Source organism: Dictyostelium purpureum, assembly GCF_000190715.1.
Source record: "Dictyostelium purpureum unplaced genomic scaffold DICPUscaffold_30, whole genome shotgun sequence".
Taxonomy (NCBI): domain Eukaryota; phylum Evosea; class Eumycetozoa; order Dictyosteliales; family Dictyosteliaceae; genus Dictyostelium; species Dictyostelium purpureum.
Window position 1 is genome coordinate 87,265 of NW_003519367.1, and position 18,928 is coordinate 106,192.

The 18,928-nt window shown below is 25.0% G+C and overlaps 9 protein-coding genes across 9 annotated transcripts; 6 read left to right on the forward strand and 3 right to left on the reverse strand.

Annotated features, from left to right (window-relative positions):
- Positions 1-15: 15 nt before the first annotated feature.
- Positions 16-4,251, reverse strand: DICPUDRAFT_75698 (uncharacterized protein; the record flags this gene model as incomplete). Its single annotated transcript, XM_003284704.1, has 8 exons — positions 16-239; positions 309-1,025; positions 1,124-2,709; positions 2,774-3,238; positions 3,305-3,427; positions 3,498-3,581; positions 3,655-3,870; positions 3,989-4,251. 8 exons carry the CDS (start codon positions 4,249-4,251, stop codon positions 16-18), a joined length of 3,678 nt encoding a protein of 1,225 aa, XP_003284752.1.
- A 230-nt stretch (positions 4,252-4,481) lies between these two features.
- On the reverse strand, positions 4,482-6,850 carry DICPUDRAFT_148551 (uncharacterized protein; the record flags this gene model as incomplete). Its single annotated transcript, XM_003284705.1, has 3 exons — positions 4,482-5,383; positions 5,454-6,516; positions 6,581-6,850. The coding sequence occupies 3 exons, from the start codon at positions 6,848-6,850 to the stop codon at positions 4,482-4,484; spliced, it is 2,235 nt and encodes a 744-aa protein (XP_003284753.1).
- Positions 6,851-7,011: 161 nt separating this feature from the next.
- Positions 7,012-7,709, reverse strand: DICPUDRAFT_75700 (uncharacterized protein; the record flags this gene model as incomplete). The annotated part of the gene is made up of 2 exons (XM_003284706.1): positions 7,012-7,039; positions 7,393-7,709. The coding sequence occupies 2 exons, from the start codon at positions 7,707-7,709 to the stop codon at positions 7,012-7,014; spliced, it is 345 nt and encodes a 114-aa protein (XP_003284754.1).
- A 1,380-nt stretch (positions 7,710-9,089) lies between these two features.
- Positions 9,090-9,641, forward strand: DICPUDRAFT_86401 (uncharacterized protein; the record flags this gene model as incomplete). The annotated part of the gene is made up of 1 exon (XM_003284679.1): positions 9,090-9,641. One exon carries the CDS (start codon positions 9,090-9,092, stop codon positions 9,639-9,641), a length of 552 nt encoding a protein of 183 aa, XP_003284727.1.
- Positions 9,642-9,801: 160 nt separating this feature from the next.
- DICPUDRAFT_28107 (uncharacterized protein) lies at positions 9,802-10,223 on the forward strand (the record flags this gene model as incomplete). The annotated part of the gene is made up of 2 exons (XM_003284680.1): positions 9,802-9,868; positions 9,955-10,223. The coding sequence occupies 2 exons, from the start codon at positions 9,802-9,804 to the stop codon at positions 10,221-10,223; spliced, it is 336 nt and encodes a 111-aa protein (XP_003284728.1).
- A 313-nt stretch (positions 10,224-10,536) lies between these two features.
- DICPUDRAFT_75703 (uncharacterized protein) lies at positions 10,537-11,732 on the forward strand (the record flags this gene model as incomplete). The annotated part of the gene is made up of 2 exons (XM_003284681.1): positions 10,537-11,524; positions 11,599-11,732. 2 exons carry the CDS (start codon positions 10,537-10,539, stop codon positions 11,730-11,732), a joined length of 1,122 nt encoding a protein of 373 aa, XP_003284729.1.
- Positions 11,733-12,124: 392 nt separating this feature from the next.
- On the forward strand, positions 12,125-15,353 carry DICPUDRAFT_75704 (uncharacterized protein; the record flags this gene model as incomplete). Its single annotated transcript, XM_003284682.1, has 2 exons — positions 12,125-12,298; positions 12,384-15,353. 2 exons carry the CDS (start codon positions 12,125-12,127, stop codon positions 15,351-15,353), a joined length of 3,144 nt encoding a protein of 1,047 aa, XP_003284730.1.
- A 321-nt stretch (positions 15,354-15,674) lies between these two features.
- DICPUDRAFT_28127 (uncharacterized protein) lies at positions 15,675-16,583 on the forward strand (the record flags this gene model as incomplete). Its single annotated transcript, XM_003284683.1, has 2 exons — positions 15,675-15,792; positions 15,874-16,583. Coding segments are annotated over 2 exons (828 nt in total), but the record flags the coding sequence as incomplete, so codon positions are not given.
- Positions 16,584-17,996: 1,413 nt separating this feature from the next.
- On the forward strand, positions 17,997-18,883 carry DICPUDRAFT_148559 (uncharacterized protein; the record flags this gene model as incomplete). Its single annotated transcript, XM_003284684.1, has 2 exons — positions 17,997-18,120; positions 18,738-18,883. 2 exons carry the CDS (start codon positions 17,997-17,999, stop codon positions 18,881-18,883), a joined length of 270 nt encoding a protein of 89 aa, XP_003284732.1.
- Between the last annotated feature and the right edge of the window lie 45 nt (positions 18,884-18,928).

An 18,928-nucleotide genomic window follows, 5' to 3' on the forward strand; every position in this document is an offset into this window, starting at 1 on the left:
TTATTTATTATTTATCTAAAAGTTTCTTAATTTTGTACTTTTTAAAGAAGAGTTTGATTTTTTTGATAGTATAAAAAGTCTGATTGGGTATCTATATTTTCTGTAAATTACAATTGATGCAAAAATTAGAGCAATAACAAATACACATGGAACAACTACTGCTACAGGAATGACCCAGTTTTTCGATTTGTCTCCATTACAGCTTGATTTGAAATCTGATGTTACCAATACAGAAAAATCTAAGTTTAAAAAAAATAAATATTAATATTTTTTTATATGTGCATATATTTTTATGTTTTAATACATACCAGGATCAATATAACATTCATCTGTGCAATGTGGTAAATTTAAACCTACAACGATTGTTGAAGAGTTTGAAAGTTCTGTTACTACTTCACTCGACATGAATGTATTTCTAGTATCTGATACTACTTTATTAATAAATCTACCAGAAAGCTGTTTGTTATTTTTGGTTATACTGATATAGTTCAAAGTTTGATTTGGGTCAATATTGGAAACATCTATTGTTGATTCTTTTTGGTTACATTGATTGTTTTGATTGGGTTGTGGTGTTGTTGATTCACTTGAGGCTGATAAAAATCTTAATTGTAATGTATTTAATGCATTTTGGAATTGATATTTCGAAATGTTTACAGATACTTTAAGACCACCTTCATTAATATCTAATTTTAATCCTGCAAATTCATATTGTCTTGTTTTTTTAATTTCTTCAATAGTATAGGTTACTAAACAAATATCTTGGCCTTCTGCGTATTGTTCATTGTCAATGGTTTGTGAGAATTGATAAATATTTTGTTCGGTGGTAATATTCCATTTCTTTTGTAATAGATTGTTTTTGACTTTTTTACCATAGATATCGATCTCCACTAATGAAATAATTGAAATTTCATAATTGGTATCTTGATTACTAATAGTTGCTAAACCTTTATCAATATCGATAGCTGTAGTTGACTGTGGAATCTCTTTAACTGGTTCTGTTGTGTTTGATGGTTGTTGTTGCTGGGCTGGTAATGAACAATCGAAACCAGAAAATTCTTTAGTGCAAATACATTGACCACTGGTGGTATCGCATGCACCTTTAGATTAGTGCAATTATTTGGACATTTCATAACTGGGTTATAATATTGAAATTTATTTTTGCCAAAGAAGCTACTACCATTTTGAGTAACATTAACACTCTTAGTTCCTTCACCACCTCCTAATGTGCATATAAGAATTGTTTCTGTTTCAATAATATCGGTACAAGATAGGTCACCAACTGAAATTGTTAAATTTTGGTGAATTGACCCAAACCATCCATATATTGTAACCTGACCACCTGAAACTGGGCAAGGTTCGATTGAGCTAATATAATGAACGGGAATTGTACATTCGTTACCTCTCCAATTCGCTTTACAACGGCATTCACCACGTGTATTGTCACAAGTACCTCCGTTTTGGCACTCAACCTTGCATTGTATACCACTACAGTCATGACCGACTCTTCCTGGATTGCATGTGCAAACACCAGTTGAATAGTTACAGGTTCCATTACCATTTGAACAATCATTGGGGCATTGTATACCACTACAATCATCTAAGGTTTTTCCGGGGAAGCATTGGCAAATACCATTTACACAGTTTCCTGAATTTGTGCAATTATTGATACAATTTTTTATGCTACAATCATTTCCGCTGAAATAGGGCTTACAAATACAACTACCAGAACTAGTATCGCAAGTACCTTGAAGTGGATTGGTACAATCATTTGGGCATTTAAGTAAAACTTTAGAGCAATCATCTCCTTCTATACCTGGAAAACAGGTGCATACACCGGTGGAGTTGTTACACAAACCATTTCCATTACATGGTGCGGCAGTTAATGAAGGGCATTGAAAATATGGATCTTTACAAAAATACCCTTGGTGTTTTGAGTCACAAACGCAAGAATCTGATGTAGCATTATAAGTACCAAAGTTACAATTCAATTGGCAGTTTGGATTTAGAGTATTTGGTTGACATATACACTGACCTAAGCTTGAATAGCAGATACCTCTTCCATTACAATCGTTGGGACATTGAAAAATAGTGGATGTTTTATCATTTGGATAATCAAAATCAACAGTGATTTGACTGGTATAGTTCTTGTAGAGATCCATTACAGTAATATAGGTGATCATGTTTGTAGCATATAAGGACTTTGGCATATTAACTAATTCGCAAATAACACTATTATAAGTTGAACTTTTAACTACACAGTCATACTGGTTTATTGTGATTACAATCTTTGATTTATCATAGGTGAAATCTTGACCAGTAAATTGAACTGTTCCAGTACTATAGGCAGTTACAGTGTTAACAAGTGGTTTGGTTCTAATGGTTCTAAGGGTGAAACTCTGGTTTGGTATATTGAATTTAATATTGAACAATTTATCTAATGTTCCCATATATTGAGAATAATCTGCAATAAATAATTCTGATGGAATTTGAATGAACCAAACTAGAGGTGGGGTGGTTGTTATTGAATTTGAATCAAAACCAAGATTTGAACCCTCTAAATAAATCTTTTTAGTTTCTGAATCGACTCTTAAATTTGGAATAATTTTATCCTCACATTTACCAATTTGGTCATAATTTGAAAATTGATTATTCTCGAAATAATTTTCAAAGTTGTTTTTCATGTAGCATAAGAAACAATCAGGTATGGCTCTAAATAGTTTTTATTAGTAAAATATATTTAATAAAGTTATATATATTTGATTTAATAACTTACCCAGATAGCTTATTGTTTGATAAATTAACCAATTTAGCTTTACAATATGATAGTGGAACTGAACCTGAAAGATTATTATTGGATAAATCTAAAAATAAATTCATACCCGGAGTTAATGTATATTCTGGTAAAAAAGAGTTGGTGATGGTATTTTTTCTTAGTTCTACACTTTTAACATTTCTTAATACATCAAATACATATTCTAAACCACCAAATGATGAACTATCTAAAAGGAATGAACTAAGTGTTTCTGGAACTTTAGAAAATTGGAACTCTGAGTTATAAAATTTTTTTGTTGAAGAAATTTGTAATATTTCTAAATTTGGATAATTTAATGACATATCAATTTTATTTGGATTTGTTTCAATGCATAAACCTATATTTAATTGTTTAGTTTTCATTTCGACTTTACCTTGAATATCTGTTAATGGGATACATGTACCTAAATCCTTTGAAGAGATATCACTAATTTATTTTATATAAATTAATTTATATTTTACCAACACTTGTTTATAATTTTATATAACTTACATTAAGTCAGATACATTATAATAGGTATCAAAATTGCTCCATGTAAATTGTGACTGCAAACGAATAGAAATTATAGAAGCATAAAAATTATGTAATGATGGAAGTGATTTTGAAAAAATATTGCTGTGGTTAAAAAAAAAAAAAAAGTAAATAAATTTATATATATTTATATATATATAATTGGCATACATACAAGCTCTTTGGAAAAGTATTTAAAACTGTTTGTGGTGTAAATGTTACAACTTGTTGACCAACAGCCGATACATCAAGTAAATTTCTGGAGTTTTTATAAAAAAACATTTTTGTTAATTCACAATTCCATACATTAAGAATTATAAAGTATTACTTACAAATTGTGAACATTTGAAAAAATATCAAGTGATATTTGATTGCTTTCGAGACCTGGTTGGTATATATCCAAAGTTTTGATAGTTAGATCCCTAATATTACTTGCTATATTATTTAGACGGTAAGATTTTGGATAAAAAATTTTAATTTGCATAATTTGATTGTAATAATCATTATTTGAAAGAAAATCATCAGCAAGAGTAAAATTATTTAAGGTCCTAGAATTATAAATAAAAAGTAAGTACTATTATAATTATAATTTGCACATATGACAATATAAATAGTAATAATAATAATAATAATAATAATAATAATAATAATAATAATAAAAGTTACATTTGAGATAGTTTATTAAAACATTGAATTAAATTACCATTAACTATATTATTGAAACCATTTAATTGATCAATGTTAATTTCTATAATCTCTGAACTACCATTGCATAGAAAACCTTCAATATTGCATACATCTGATTCTTGTGGAATTACTGGTATTGTTCTCCCAGTCGCTGAATAAAAATTATAAAAACAATCTAATTGTGTGGATTCACATTTAATTAAAAAAAATGAAAAAAAAAATAAAAAAATTATTAGTTTCATATTTTATTTTTTATTTTTTAAAAAATAAAAAAATGGGTATAAAATTGTATGAGACACAAATAATTATTATTATAATATATATTTTTAATAATTATTTATGGAGCGGTTTTGAAAATAATTGGGTTATCGAAAAAAAAAAAATTAATTTTCTTGAAAATATCCGTAAAATTTTTTAAAAAAAAAAAAAAATTGTTTTATTTTTAAAATTTAATATAAAAATAAGCTATATTTTAATATTGAGGTCTTTGTTGGTTGTATTGTTGTTGTTGTTGCTGTTGTTGCTGCTGTTGTTGTTGATGTTTTGGATTAAATCTTGAGGGTGGAGGAACTATATTTGGATTTTGGTTAAATTGTTGGTGTTGTGGATTGAATTGTTGATTTTGGTTAAATGGTTGATGCTGTTGATTAAATTGTTGATTTTGTGGATTAAATTGTTGGTTTTGTTGGTTAAATTGTTGGTTCTGATTTTGGTTTTGATTGAAATTTTGTGGATTTTGTGGATTTTGTGGATTTTGTTGATTTTGTTGATTTTGTTGATTTTGTGGATTAAATGGTTGTTGATTAAAATTTTGTTGATTAAATTGAGGAGGTTTTTGTTGATAATGTTGTTGTTGGTTAAATTGTGGGGGTAATTGGTTAAATTGTTGCTGTTGTTTAAATTGAGGATTGCCCATTTGTTGATTTGGATTAAATTGCTTTTGGTTAAATTGTTTTTGTTGTTGATTTGGATTAAATTGTTTTTGTTGTTGTGGGTTATAGTGGTGTTGTTGATTTGGATTAAATTGTTTGTGTTGGGGTGGGTGTGGTTGTTGTGGTATTGATTGTTGTGGTTGTTGTTGTGGTGGTTGTGGTTGTTGTGTTTGCTGTTGCTGTTGAGAAATATAGTTCGGTGGATGTGGTATTGGTTGTTGTTGTGTTGTTGGTGGATTATTTGGTAATGATGGTTGTTGTGGAGTGGGTATTAATGATGAGTTTGGTACAGTAATATTTGAGGTTGGTGAGTTTATTTTAGCTTGTGGAGGAATATAGTTTGGTGAACCTAGTTGCTGTTGTGGTTGCTGAGGTTGTTGCGGTTGCTGAGGTTGTTGTGGTTGCTGAGGTTCATGTACGCTGTTGTTGTGTCTTAGGTGAACTATTTGATAGAGATGGTTGTTGAGGTAAAATTTGTTGATGGGGTTTAAATAAATTTGGGTTATAATTACCCAAACCAGGTAAAGATAAACCAGGTAAAGATTGATCATCTTGGTCATCGATATCCTCTTCGTCTTCAACAGCATCTTTCGAGGCATTTGGATTGTTATATTTATCTTTCATTGTGTCAGCAGGTCTATTTCTACTCCAAAACTTTGTTGTTAAATCGTTTGAACCACTTGCTAAAATATGACCAATTGGATGCCAACTTAAAGACCAAACATCTGCTTCGTGAGCAGAGTGAATTTCAGCCTGTGGATCAGGACTTCCAACAATCCAATATAAAATTTTACCATCTTTATCGCCACTAACAAAAAGATCTTCGTGAAATGGGTGTAGTGCCAATGCTGTAACTTCTTTACCATGTCCTTTAAATGTTTGCAATTCTCTCATCGTTCTTATATCGAAAAGCTTTAAAAGTTGATCTGAACTTGCACTGACGATCCAGTTTCCGTTTTGATTCCATTCTACTTTTGAGACTGTACTCTTGTGGCCATGTAATGTGGTGATATTTTTAGCGCTTTTAGCATCCCATAATTTAATATTATTGTCTTTACCACCTGAAACTATCAATGATTTCTGTGGATGCCACGACACACATTTGACATCCCAACCATGACCTATTAATTGATTCTCTTCGGTACATCTTGCAAAGTCCCAAATTTTTATAATTTTATCATCTGCACATGACGCTAATTTTAAATCAGTTGGTGAGAAACTAAGACCTCTAATTTTGGATTGATCGTGTGCTTTGAAAAATTTAACACAATTCATACTTGCCTGCCAATACTTTATAATACCTCCATCATCCCCTGATACCATCCAATCTTCGTTGTGAGACCATATAATGGATCTAACTGCTGTATCATGTGCCTGTTGAATCGTTTCAAAATTAAAAGTTAAACCATTCCATAATGTAAACTCACCACTTGACGAACCTGTAACCAATCTACGACCCTCTGGAGTCCACGAAACACAATTAATTGGATATTTAACTTTATTTGCTGATGTGTGAATAAATCTTGAACATACACTTGTAATAGGATTTGATTCTAATGCAATCGGTGGTAAAATCTTTAAAAGAAAAATCAAATATTAATATTAATTTTAAATATTTTTTTTAATAATCTATACTTACTTCTCTAATATATAATGAATCTGGTTGTACTACTGCTAAATCTCTATAGTCTCTCTGGTAAACTCTTGCCATGTTGTACTTAATTAAAGTAGAGTTAAAATCTACTGTTTTTCTGACCACTGCTTTTCTCATACGTTTACCATCATACACAATTTTCGATGCATAATAGTTGCTATATTGATGACTATGATATCCATGATGTTTTTCTTTGTGGTGTGTTCCACCCCCACTGCCACCTGCAGTACTATTACTATTATTATAATGTGACATTATTTAATTATTATATGTATATTTATTAAAGTTTATTTACAATTATATACACATAAAATATAAATAATTTAGTAAAAAAAAAAAAAATGAAAAATGAAAAATTAAAAAATTTAATTTTGAAAAAAAAAAATTTTTTTTTTTTTTTTTTTTTTTTTTTTTTTTTAATTTTTTAATTTCCCACATTTATCACTTTTTTTATTATTTTATAATTATAAATAAAAATACTTTAATTTCATTCACAAAAAAAAAATTAAAGCATTTACAAAAAAAAAAAAAGTTTATAAAAGTAAAAAAATTTTATTTATAATTTTTGAATTTGTTTTTAAAAAAAAGCCAACACACGGGTTAAAATATATTGACGGGATGGGTAGCGCTAAGAATAGTATTTGAAAATAAATCTAAAATTATTTTTCAAAATACTAGACGAGCCATTACCGTGGTACTATATCATTTATAATTTGGTATTGTTCACTTAGAGAAAATAAAAAAAGAAAAAATTAATTTTTTTTATTGTAATAAAATATAAATAAATAGATACATACAATACGAAATATAAAAAATGATCATATACCACGGTAATAGCCCTTCTAGTATTTTGAAAAATAGTTTTAGATTTATTTTCAAATACTATTCTGAGGGCCATTACCAAAGTCTGCTCCCCTTGAGATGCTAACCATTCAGGAGTTTGTCCTTTATAAGGGTCTTTCAGATGTGTTTCATTTAAAACAATCTGTTGTTGGCCTTCAAATGCAAACTTTTCTGGTGGTTGTCTTTTAAAGGGATTTTTCAAAAGTAAAATTTTTAAAATATTCTGCTCACCTTTAGATGGTAACAGGAGGTTTTTGATTTTTAAGTTCATTTCTTTTTTTTTAATAATTTTAAATTTAAATTAGTAATTTTATTTTAAAAGTGTTTTTAATAAAAATTATTTTAATAATTTATTATAAATAAACTACCTACTGAATAATTAAAATATAAGTTAAATGATAAGAAATTGGAAATATGAGATATAAAAAAAAAAAATTGTTTTTTTGAAAAAAAAAAAAATTTTTAAAAAAAAAAAAATTAAAATAAAAAAAAAAAGATTAAGTTTTTTAAAATAGAAAGATACAAAAATGGGGGTGACACGTAGTTTGTTGTAATGTAAAATTAATTTTTTTTTTTTTATGATAGGGCGAATTTTTGGGAAAAAATTGTATTAATTTTTTTATTAATCTGTGCGATCTTTTTGAAACTCATCAACATCTTTTAAAAACTCTATTTTTATCTGCATAACATACTAATTTTTAAAAAAAAAAAAAATTATAATATAATTTAATTTAAATATAAAATAAAATAGAAAAATATAATTTATGTGTGAATGCTAAATTTATAAGCATTTTAAAAATTGGTTGGAGTTAGGTGGATAAAAATTGATTAATATTATTCATTTAATAGAAATAAAAGGTTAATAAACCCACATAAAAACTAATTTTTATTATTATGTATATTTATTTTAATAGTTTTATTTCTTTCTCCATAATAATAAGACATCTGATTTATGATTTTTTCTGGTAAATTCCTCATAAAGAAGCTGTGAACTATTTATGGAATATAAAAAAAAAGAAAAATATTCAAAGATAATGTTCTTAAATATTATTATATATTTAAGCTTGAATTTCATGAATTCAATAAACTGTTGTGGTCTTCTCGTAACCAATGGTAGCAAAATCTGATTTAACGAAATCCTATGATGGGATGAATAATAAAGGTCTATCAACCTTTGACAATTTACTAACAACAACAGCTGGGGTAACACATTGAACTAAAATACCTTTTGAAGCATATTCATATTTTAAAGAAAGTGAAAATTTTCTAAAAATACTTTGCTTGCACAGTATACAGATAATAAGGGAACACCACTTTTTGAAATACTAGTTATTGAATTTATGTTAATAATACAACTTCTTCTTTTTTCAGTCATGCTGTAATATATTTTCAAACAGATAATTTATAATTATTTAAAAAATTAAAAAGGAAAAAAAAAAAAATTTTTTTTAAAGATATTCTTAATTTTTAAAAAATTTAAAATTAAAAAACTATCTGTTTAAATATAAATAAAAATCAAATATTAAATTATCTGTTTTTTAATTTTTTTTTAATTTTTTTTTTAATTTTTTTTTTTTATTTTTTTGGGGTATTTTTGGGAAAAAAATTGTATTTATTTTTTTTATTTTATTAAAAATAAATATTGGTGGGGATGGCAGATCTAAATAAGTTTAATAACATTGAGTTTTTAAAAGATGGTAATGAAGTTCAAAAACGATCGTACCAAATCATAAAAGATAATAGAATCATGGAAATTTTACAAGACTTTCAACCACTTTTAACAGGTACAATCCCAATAGAGATCAACACAGAGTCATCAGATTTAGATATAATATGCTATTGGGAGAATAATGAAAGAAAACAAGAACTAAAATCAATCATGCTAAAAGAGTTTTCAAAATTTACCGATTTCAACATTAGGGAATACATCAGAGAGGGTAAAGAAGTACTATTTTCCGATTTCAAAATAGATGGAATGGAGTTTGAAATATTCACTCAAAATATTCCAACCAAGCAACAAAATGCATATAGACACATGGTTGTAGAGTACCAAATTCTGTTAGAAAAAGATCAAGATTTCAAAAATGAAATTATCAATTTAAAAAAATCAGGTTTAAGAACAGAACCTGCTTTTGGAAAATTATTAAATATAAGTGGTAATCCTTATGACGAATTATTAGTTTTCAAACATTCATATAATTAAACCAAAAATAAACAAAAACGAATAAATATTTATTTTATTTTATTTTATTTTTTTTTCGAATAAATTTTATTTTTCTTTTTTTTTTTTTTTTTTAAATTTTTTTTTTTTTTAATTAATTTCATTTTTATTTGTTAATAATCACAATATACATGTAATAAATATGAAATCATTAAACTCTTTTTTGTTTGGTGAAGAAACTTGTTTTACTATTCATGGCTACCCATCTTGTATTTATTAATAGATATAAACATAAAATATTATTTTAAATATTTCTAATTTATAAAATAAATTTACTTTGTTTATTTATAATTAGGCCCTTATTATCAAAGAGCGATTAAATTAGGGGATGCAATCGAACAAGGAAATAAAAATATTAAAGTAACAGTGAACGAAGTGGATAAAGAAGAATGGAAAGAATTTTTAGAAAAAGAATCAGTTGGATTAGGCCAAAGGGCAAAATATCATCAAACATGCCCAATGGTAGTTGAAGGTTGTACTGATGATTCCAAAGCATTTGTTGGTGGATTTAGCGACTTTTTAAATCAATCAAAAAAAAGAAATTATCTTAAATCAAATAAATAAAAACCAATAATAACTTAATGAATAAACAAAATAAAAAAAGATGGATAATCATAAGAGTTTCATTCATCAAAACTATTTAAAAATTAAAAAATAGCATTACATAAATTTTTTTTTGTTAAATTTATTATTTTGTTAAATTACCCATTTTTAAATAAAAATAAAATAAAAATAATTAAAAAAAAAAACGAGAAAAAATTAAAAAAAAAAAAAAAAAAAATTTAATTAATTTTTTCTTTTTTTTTAACATAAACAATTTAAATATCATCAAATTGTTTAATTATATATAATAAATAAATAAAAATAAAAAAAATAAATGACAGAAAATAAAGTAAATGCACCAGAAACAGCTAAAGAAGCTGTATTTTTTCAATCAAATGCTGAAGATTTAAAAAATCGAAGTGTAGTAAAGGGTTATGATTTTAATGAAGGTTTGGATTATGGTAAATTATTTGAGTCATATAAAAATACAGGGTTTCAAGCATCAGCAGTTGGTAATGCAATTGATGAGATCAATAAAATGATTCAATGGCGTTTAAGTGATGAACCATTGGCAGAAGGTGAAGAAGATGATGGACTAAGAGGTCAAACAAGATGTAAAATATTTTTAGGTTATACCAGTAATTTAGTATCATCAGGTATTAGAGATATTATTAAATATTTAGTTCAACATTCAATGGTCGATGTTATTGTATCAACTGCAGGTGGTATCGAAGAAGATTTTATCAAATGTTTAGCACCAACATACATGGGCGATTTTGCATTAAAAGGACAAGAGCTTCGTAGAAAAGGTTTGAATAGAATTGGAAATCTTTTAGTACCCAATGATAACTATTGTAAATTTGAAGATTGGATCATGCCAATATTAGATAAGATGGTAGAGGAGCAAAAGACCAACGGAACCCTTTGGACACCATCAAGAGTTATCAATCGTTTAGGTAAAGAAATCAACCATGAAGATTCCATTTACTATTGGGCATGGAAAAACAACATCCCAGTTTACTGCCCAGCATTGACTGATGGTAGTATAGGTGATATGATGTATTTCCATTCTTATAATACTCCAGGACTTGTTTTAGACACAATTAATGATATCCGTGCTATCAATAATCATGCTGTCTATGCTAAAAAGTCAGGTGTTATTATTTTAGGTGGTGGTGTCATTAAACATCACATTTGCAATGCTAATTTATTCCGTAATGGCTCAGATTTTTGTGTCTTTTTAAACACAGCAAATGAATTTGACGGTTCAGATAGTGGTGCTAGACCTGATGAAGCTGTTTCATGGGGAAAAATTAAATTGGGTATGTAAAATAAAAAAATAAATAATAAAAAAAAAAAAAAAAATCTAACATAATATTTATTTTCAAATCTATAGATGCTAAACCAGTTAAAATCTATGCTGAAGCTTCAATTGTATTCCCAATTTTAGTTGCTGAAACTTTTGCAAAAACTTTTAAACAAAAATCAAAACAAGAACTAGAAATGAATAAAAGACCAATTTTTGATTAAATAAAACATTCAAAAACAATAATAATAATAGTTAATAAAGAAAACTCTTAATGTAAAAATAAAATTATTTGTATTTTTTTTCTAAAAATTAATTTTATTTTAGGTTCCATATAAAAATATTATTTTAATCATTTGTTATTAATATTGTTATTTATAATATTCATATAATATTATGCACTTAATTGTTCAAGTTGTGATTTTGAAAATGAATATTATTCAATTTTTCTATTGAATTCATTAATGATAAAAATAAATATTATTAATTATTAAAAAATAAAAAAAAAATTTTTTGGATTTTTTTTTTTCTTTTCTTTTTTTTTTTTCAATCACAACCCCATCAAATAAATTTTGTTAAATATATATTTATATTTAAATAAAATTATTTGTATTAAATGGAAGAAAAAATAAATAAAAAACGAGAAAGTATATTATTTAAAAAAGTAATTGAATTGTATGAATCCAATTCAAATATTGAGGAGATCAGTCAATGTTTATTAGATTCATTAAACCAAGTTAAAGAAAAACCAACAAATGATATCAATGATGATAATTTATTAAAAATTAAAGTAGGTATTAAGTATTAAAACTTTCACAAATATTAGATAGTTGTAATTAAATTTTAATATCATTTTTTTTTAAATTAATTTAAAGATAATTTTTGCATTGGGTAAAATTTATTTAAAATTCAACTACAATATTTTCAAATTAATTAAAATTATTGAAGAAGAGTTAAAAAAGAATTTCAATGTAAGTCTGGCGTCAATGTTGTATAGATGTTTTTACTTTAAGGTTATCAAAGAGGAAAACGAAGAGAAATTAAAAAAACAATTCAAACAATCCAAAATGTATTCACTTCATAATTTCACTAAAAATTTGATTGATAATATTAAAAAAGAAAATATTCAAGATATTTCAATGTCAAAGTTTTCATGTGTGCAAACTAATTTCAAAATCATCAACAATGGAGAAAGAATTGATTTTGAATTTAACTATGAAAATGAAATCTATGCTAATTACAAAACAACTTTCGACAGTTTTGAAAAAATACATTTTAAAGTGCCAATTAATTTAGTTTCTTGTGGTCGTTATTTCATTACTGCCTTGGATAAAAATGGTCTGGTATGGAACTGGGGTGCTAAACATGAACCCAACTCCTATCGTCAAAAAACTCCACTTTTTCCTCATAAATTCAAGGGAAATGTAAAGTCTATTGCCACAGGTTTCCATCATTCTTTAGCATTGACCGACAAAGGTGATGTATATGGTTGGGGTTCAAATAGCTTTGGTTGTCTTTCAAATATTACTCGTGATGGTACCTTTTCTAGTAAAATCAAGCAAATAGAAATGCCAGAAAAAATTATAAAGATCGAAGCTGGGGGTTTTAATAGTGCTTTCATTTCATCAAGTGGCCTTCTTTATGTATTGGGTAGAAATGATCGTCTTCAATTAGGTTTCCAAGATATTCCATCAACCTATCCAAATATTGACGGAAGTAAAAAAGCTATCAGTTTTGTACCTGAAATATCAGTTTCACCATCATTATTACCACACGAATTCTCATCATTTATTTCAAATCCAGAATTTTCTGATTTACATATCGAATTTGATGATCCCGATCAAAGCAAATCAGAAACGGTCTATGTTCACTCAGTATTATTATTATCAGTATTATTTGAAAACAACTCTCAATTAATAGAAAATATCAAATTTTTAAGAGATCTGTCTTTTAAAAACAACAATAATGGTGTAATTAAAATTAGTTTTGAAAAATTTTTAAAACTTTCACCTACAACTGAAAAGAATCAAGAAATTATCAAAAAAATTTTAGAGCAACCACTTACCGAGCAAAAGAATCAATTCATAGATTTTATTACATTCATTTACACAAATAATACATCAAGAAGAAATGCTGAAGCTTTGTTAAATTTCCATTGCAATTTATATAAATGTAAACCTTTAGAAGCCTATTTAGTCGATTACTTTAGATATATTTCACCAGATAGTAATTTAAAAATTCCAGATCAATTATATTCAGCTTCATATAACTCTAGGGATTTCTTTTCGGATTGTGTTGTTGTAAATAGTGATGGATTATCAGAAATTTATTGCCACAAGATTATTTTATCACGTTTACCTTATTTCAAGAAACTTATTACCGAATCATCAGAAACCAATAAGGATGGCCTATTAAAGTTGGTCATAGAGAACAAAGAAATCAATAGTCCCCAATTAACTTTAATAATTTCATTTTTATACTCTGATCGTATCAAATTAGTCTCAATTCCATCGAATTATATTACTGGTAACTTTATCTTGTCTCTATATCAAAATTCAAAAGTATTCGAAATGAAGAGATTCGAAGAAGGTTTATTAAAATTGGTTTCACAATCAGTCACTGACGATAATGCAAATGCGCTATTGAATTGGTCAACACTACATAAAGCATCTCCACTTACACTATTTATAAATGCTTTTCTTGGCAGATATCTTCCCCCAAAACATATCGAATCCGGTAGAGAAGGTCTTTATAAACCAATGTGTCCCTTACCAAACGAAAGAATAATTGAAGTTTCAGTTGGTCAAAAATTAATGGTAGCTCTCACTGACGATAATAAAATCTATCAACTTGGTTATGGAAGTGATTTAAAAAAGAACACTGTAAATTTAATCAAAATACCATCACCAGATACAAGCAGAAAGATCATCAAAGTATCATGTGGTAGCAGCCACGCTTTAGCAATTACTGAAGATTATAAAGTTTACGGTTGGGGTTGCGGTTTAGAAGGTCAAATCATTGAGAATAAAAGAAAAATGTTTTCCGAACCAGAATTAATAATCAATGGTGACTATAGTAATATGAAGGCTGGTTTCTACTCTGCATTGTTTTGGAATGATCTTTCAACTTTTCCATTGAATTTTAACGATGAAAAATCTTCCAACAATAATACCGATATTACAAAAGAATTTGAAGGTTTAAATTTAGATGATAAACAAATTACACTCGAAATTTATAATCCAGAATCCATTCCCAATAATCGTTTATGGTATTTTAAACATCTCAAACAATTCAAAGATATTATAAGAATCAATCAAAAAAACAATATACAACCAACCTTGTCCATCATCAAAACCAATGTTTCAATGTTACCACCATTTTTACTTAAAAGATATATACAGGAAAAACAGAGTGGCGATGTAGAGTCGTTATCTTTATTTGGATTTTCAAAAGAAACATTAGAATTACTATTATCATTAAAAGAAACAACTAATCAAGAATTGAAATTAAGAAATTTAGCAATCATTCAATCAATCAATTCAGGTGATCAATTAATTGATTTATTATTTTTATCAACAAGTTTAGGCTGTATCAACATAACAAGTTTAATTTTCCAACACTTAAAAAACAACCTTAATTTAACAGATTCAATTTTACTTTTATCTTTAATCTACGAGTCAAATTATACACTTCAATTAAGTTTCCTTTTCAACTATTTATTAGGTGTCTTAAATCACGAAAAATATACAATCTTAAAAAATAATGATTTAACCAAACTAATTCCAAATTATTTATTAAATTTAATCATTCAAAATAATTTATATTTAAAACTTAAAATAAAATAAATAAATCAAATTTTGCAAAATTTGTAATAAATAAAAAATTTTTGTTGTTGTTATTTAAAAATTAATATGGAGAAAAAAAAATATTTTTTATTTTTTATTGTAAAAAAGGTTCAAGTTTGCCAGCACATTTGTTATTTGGTGGGTTTTTTTTGTTATTTAAAATGTGTGCAAACTTAAAAATAACAACAATTTTTAAATTTTCCAAAAATTTTAAGTTTTTTAAAAAATTATTTTTTTTTAAAATGTGAAAAATATATAAAATAATAAAAAATTTAACATTAGAAATATAAAAAAAAAAAATAATTTTAACACACATAAAAAATGTCAAGATTACCAATAGAATATAATGTTTCAGAATTATCAGAATTTGATGAAAGTTTTGTATGCCATATTTGTTTTGATACATATTATAAAAAAGAAGTTTACCAATGTAAAAAAGGTAAGAACCTGGTAAATAGTTTTTTTAAATAAAAATTTCAATTATTAATTTTTTTATTTTTCCAAATTATTTTAATATCAGGTCATTGTTATTGTGAAGAATGTTGGAAAGAGTCACTTAAAAATAAAAAAGAGTGTATGCAATGTAGAACACAAGTAAATTCGTTCCATGAACTTTCAAGAAATACAGAAGTTGAAAGGTTATTATTAAAAACTTGGGTACACTGTCCATATTTTTTCCGAAATATTATTAGAGTAGATGAAAGTGAAAAATTAATTGAAGATAATAGTAGTGGGTGTAATGAAATTATTATATTGGAAAAATTAGATAATCATATTGAAAATTGTAGTTTTAGATTTGTAAAATGTAAATATCATGAAAAAGGATGCAAAGATAAAATCCGATACAATCAAAATGAAATTCATATTTCCAAATGTGAATACCGATCATTAAATTGTAAATATTGTTCTAATGTTTACTTATTAAAAACAATCGAACAACATTATCTCGAATGTCCTTCGATGTTAATAGACTGTAAAGAATGTAATGAAAAAATTAAAAGAGAAGAAATGGATAAGCATTTAGATAAAGAATGTCAAGAGGTAATTATTTCATGTAAATTTTTACAATTTGGGTGCAATGATAAAATAAAAAGAAAAAATTTAGAAAATCATTTTGATCAAACAAACCACACAAAACATTTCAGTACAGCAATAGAACGTTTGAGCACAACAATAGAACATTTAAATATTAAAAACAATCAACTTTCAATTAGTATAAAAGAATTAAACAAAGATAATGAAAATTTAAACATTATAAATAATCTACTTTCAAATAGTATAGATGAATTAACCATATGTAAAGAAAATTTAAACTTTAAAAATAATCAACTTTCAAATAGTATTGATGAATTAACTAAAGGTGAAAAACATTTGAATAAAGAAATAAATCATTTAAACAGAAAAAATAATCAACTTTCAAATAGAATAAAAGAATTAGCTAAAGGTAAAGACGATTTAATGATTAAAAATAATCAACTTTCCAATAGTATAAAAGAATTAGCTAAAGGTAAGAAATATAAAAACAATTGGAAAATTTCAAACTATTCCAAAATTAAAGAAGGTGATCGTTTGATATCTCCTTCATTTGTATATTCTCAAGATTTATTTGAAATCATATTTTATAAAAATGAAATTGGATGGATATCCATACATCTTCATTCTAAAGTTGAACAAAAAGACTTAAAATTCTCAATAACTTTATTAAACAACGATCCAAAAAAGAATTATCTTCGTTCATACAATTGTGGTTAGTAATAATATTATTTTTATTTAAAACAATTACAATATTATTTTATTTTTTATTAATTATTTATAAAATTTAGTAGGGTTTACAAAAATATGGGCATTGGACAACTTTATACATAGTTACGAATTAAATAAAGGATATTTAACACAATATGATAAAATAGAATTTGCATTTACACTTACTTATCCTAAACCAATGCCATTGTTATCAAATTAAATTCCCAATTAGAATTAATAATTTAAATTTTTTAAATAATGCATTTTCTATACTTTTAGAACCATCATAAGTTTATTTTATTAAATAAAAGTTTTCACATTTACATAATATTTCTTTTAAGAAGGTTTATAATGAATATAGCTTTTATTAGTTTCGTTTTTAATTTTTTATATCACCCGGATATCTAAAAAATATTATATTTCTAAAAAAGTAAAGGAAGCATAATAATGTGTATATATAAAATTTAATGAATATTATTCAAAAATGGTAAATAAATAAACAGAATCAATATTGATGAAATAAAAGTTTTGTTGTCATATATCACAAGTCTTGGGTTTAAATAAATTTATTTAAATTATAAAATAATCTAAAAATAAATACACACATAAATTTTTTTAATTCAGCTTTTAGAAAATTATTTTAAAAATATTTACAAAATTAAAAAAATTAACACTATTTTAATAACCACAAAATTTATTTTTATAGCCCCTCTTTGTTTTTATTTTTAAGTTACTTAAAATTAAGTTTTTTAATTGATTGTGTGTTTGTAAAAAAATTTATTTTCTTTTCTATAAAAAAGTGGTTATAGAAAAATATATAATAATAAAAAATATATAAAAAAAAAAATTTTAAAATAAGAAATATAAAAAAAAAAAATTTTAACAAACACACATAAAAAAATGTCAAGACAACCAATAATATATAATGTTTTTGAATTATCATCATATGAGTTTGATGATGATTATGTATGCCCTATTTGTTATGATACATATTATAAAAAAGAAGTTTATCAATGTAAAGAAGGTAAGAACTGGTAATAATTTTTTTAAATTTAAAATATAAATTTCAACTAAACAAAAAATAAAAAATTTGTTTCATTTAATTTCAGATATTAAATGAAACAAATTTTTTATCACTTAGAGTTAAAAAGAATTAATACAATAGATAAAAAATATAGATGAATTTTTATTTATATATTCCAACTTTAAAATAATCATTCTTTTCACAATAAATATATAATTAAAACTATCTATTGAGCAATATTGTGTTTTATTTTTACTTTTTTATATAACAACAACTTCAAATTACAATAAATAATAATTATTTTTTTTATTTTAAATCTATTGTTTTTATTTTAGGAATTAGTGTGAAAAAATGTGTAATATTTTAATTTATTTTTTTAAAATTTTTAAAATTTTTTAAAATTCGATTGATTGTGTCATTAATCAGTTTCCCCAATAATATAAATTTCTATAAAAAAAAAATCTATTTTTTTTTTTTAAAAAAAAAATATAAAAACAAATTAATTTTTCATTTAAATCAAAATTAACTTATTAAAATGCTTTCTAGTAGGTTTTTATAAAATAAAAAAATTTTTTATAAAATTATTAACTTAATTTTTTAATATTAATTAAATATAGAATCTTTAATTTTTATTAATCATTCCAATCATTCCAATCATTCAAATAAACAATTAGAGATTCTAGAAGGAAGATTAATTAACTCGGTAACATCAAATAACCTTTCATTAAAAAGTTTAAGATTTACTAGACCTTTCTATAGTTAAAAAAAATAAAAAAATAAAAAATTATTGTTTCGAACACTTATTAAT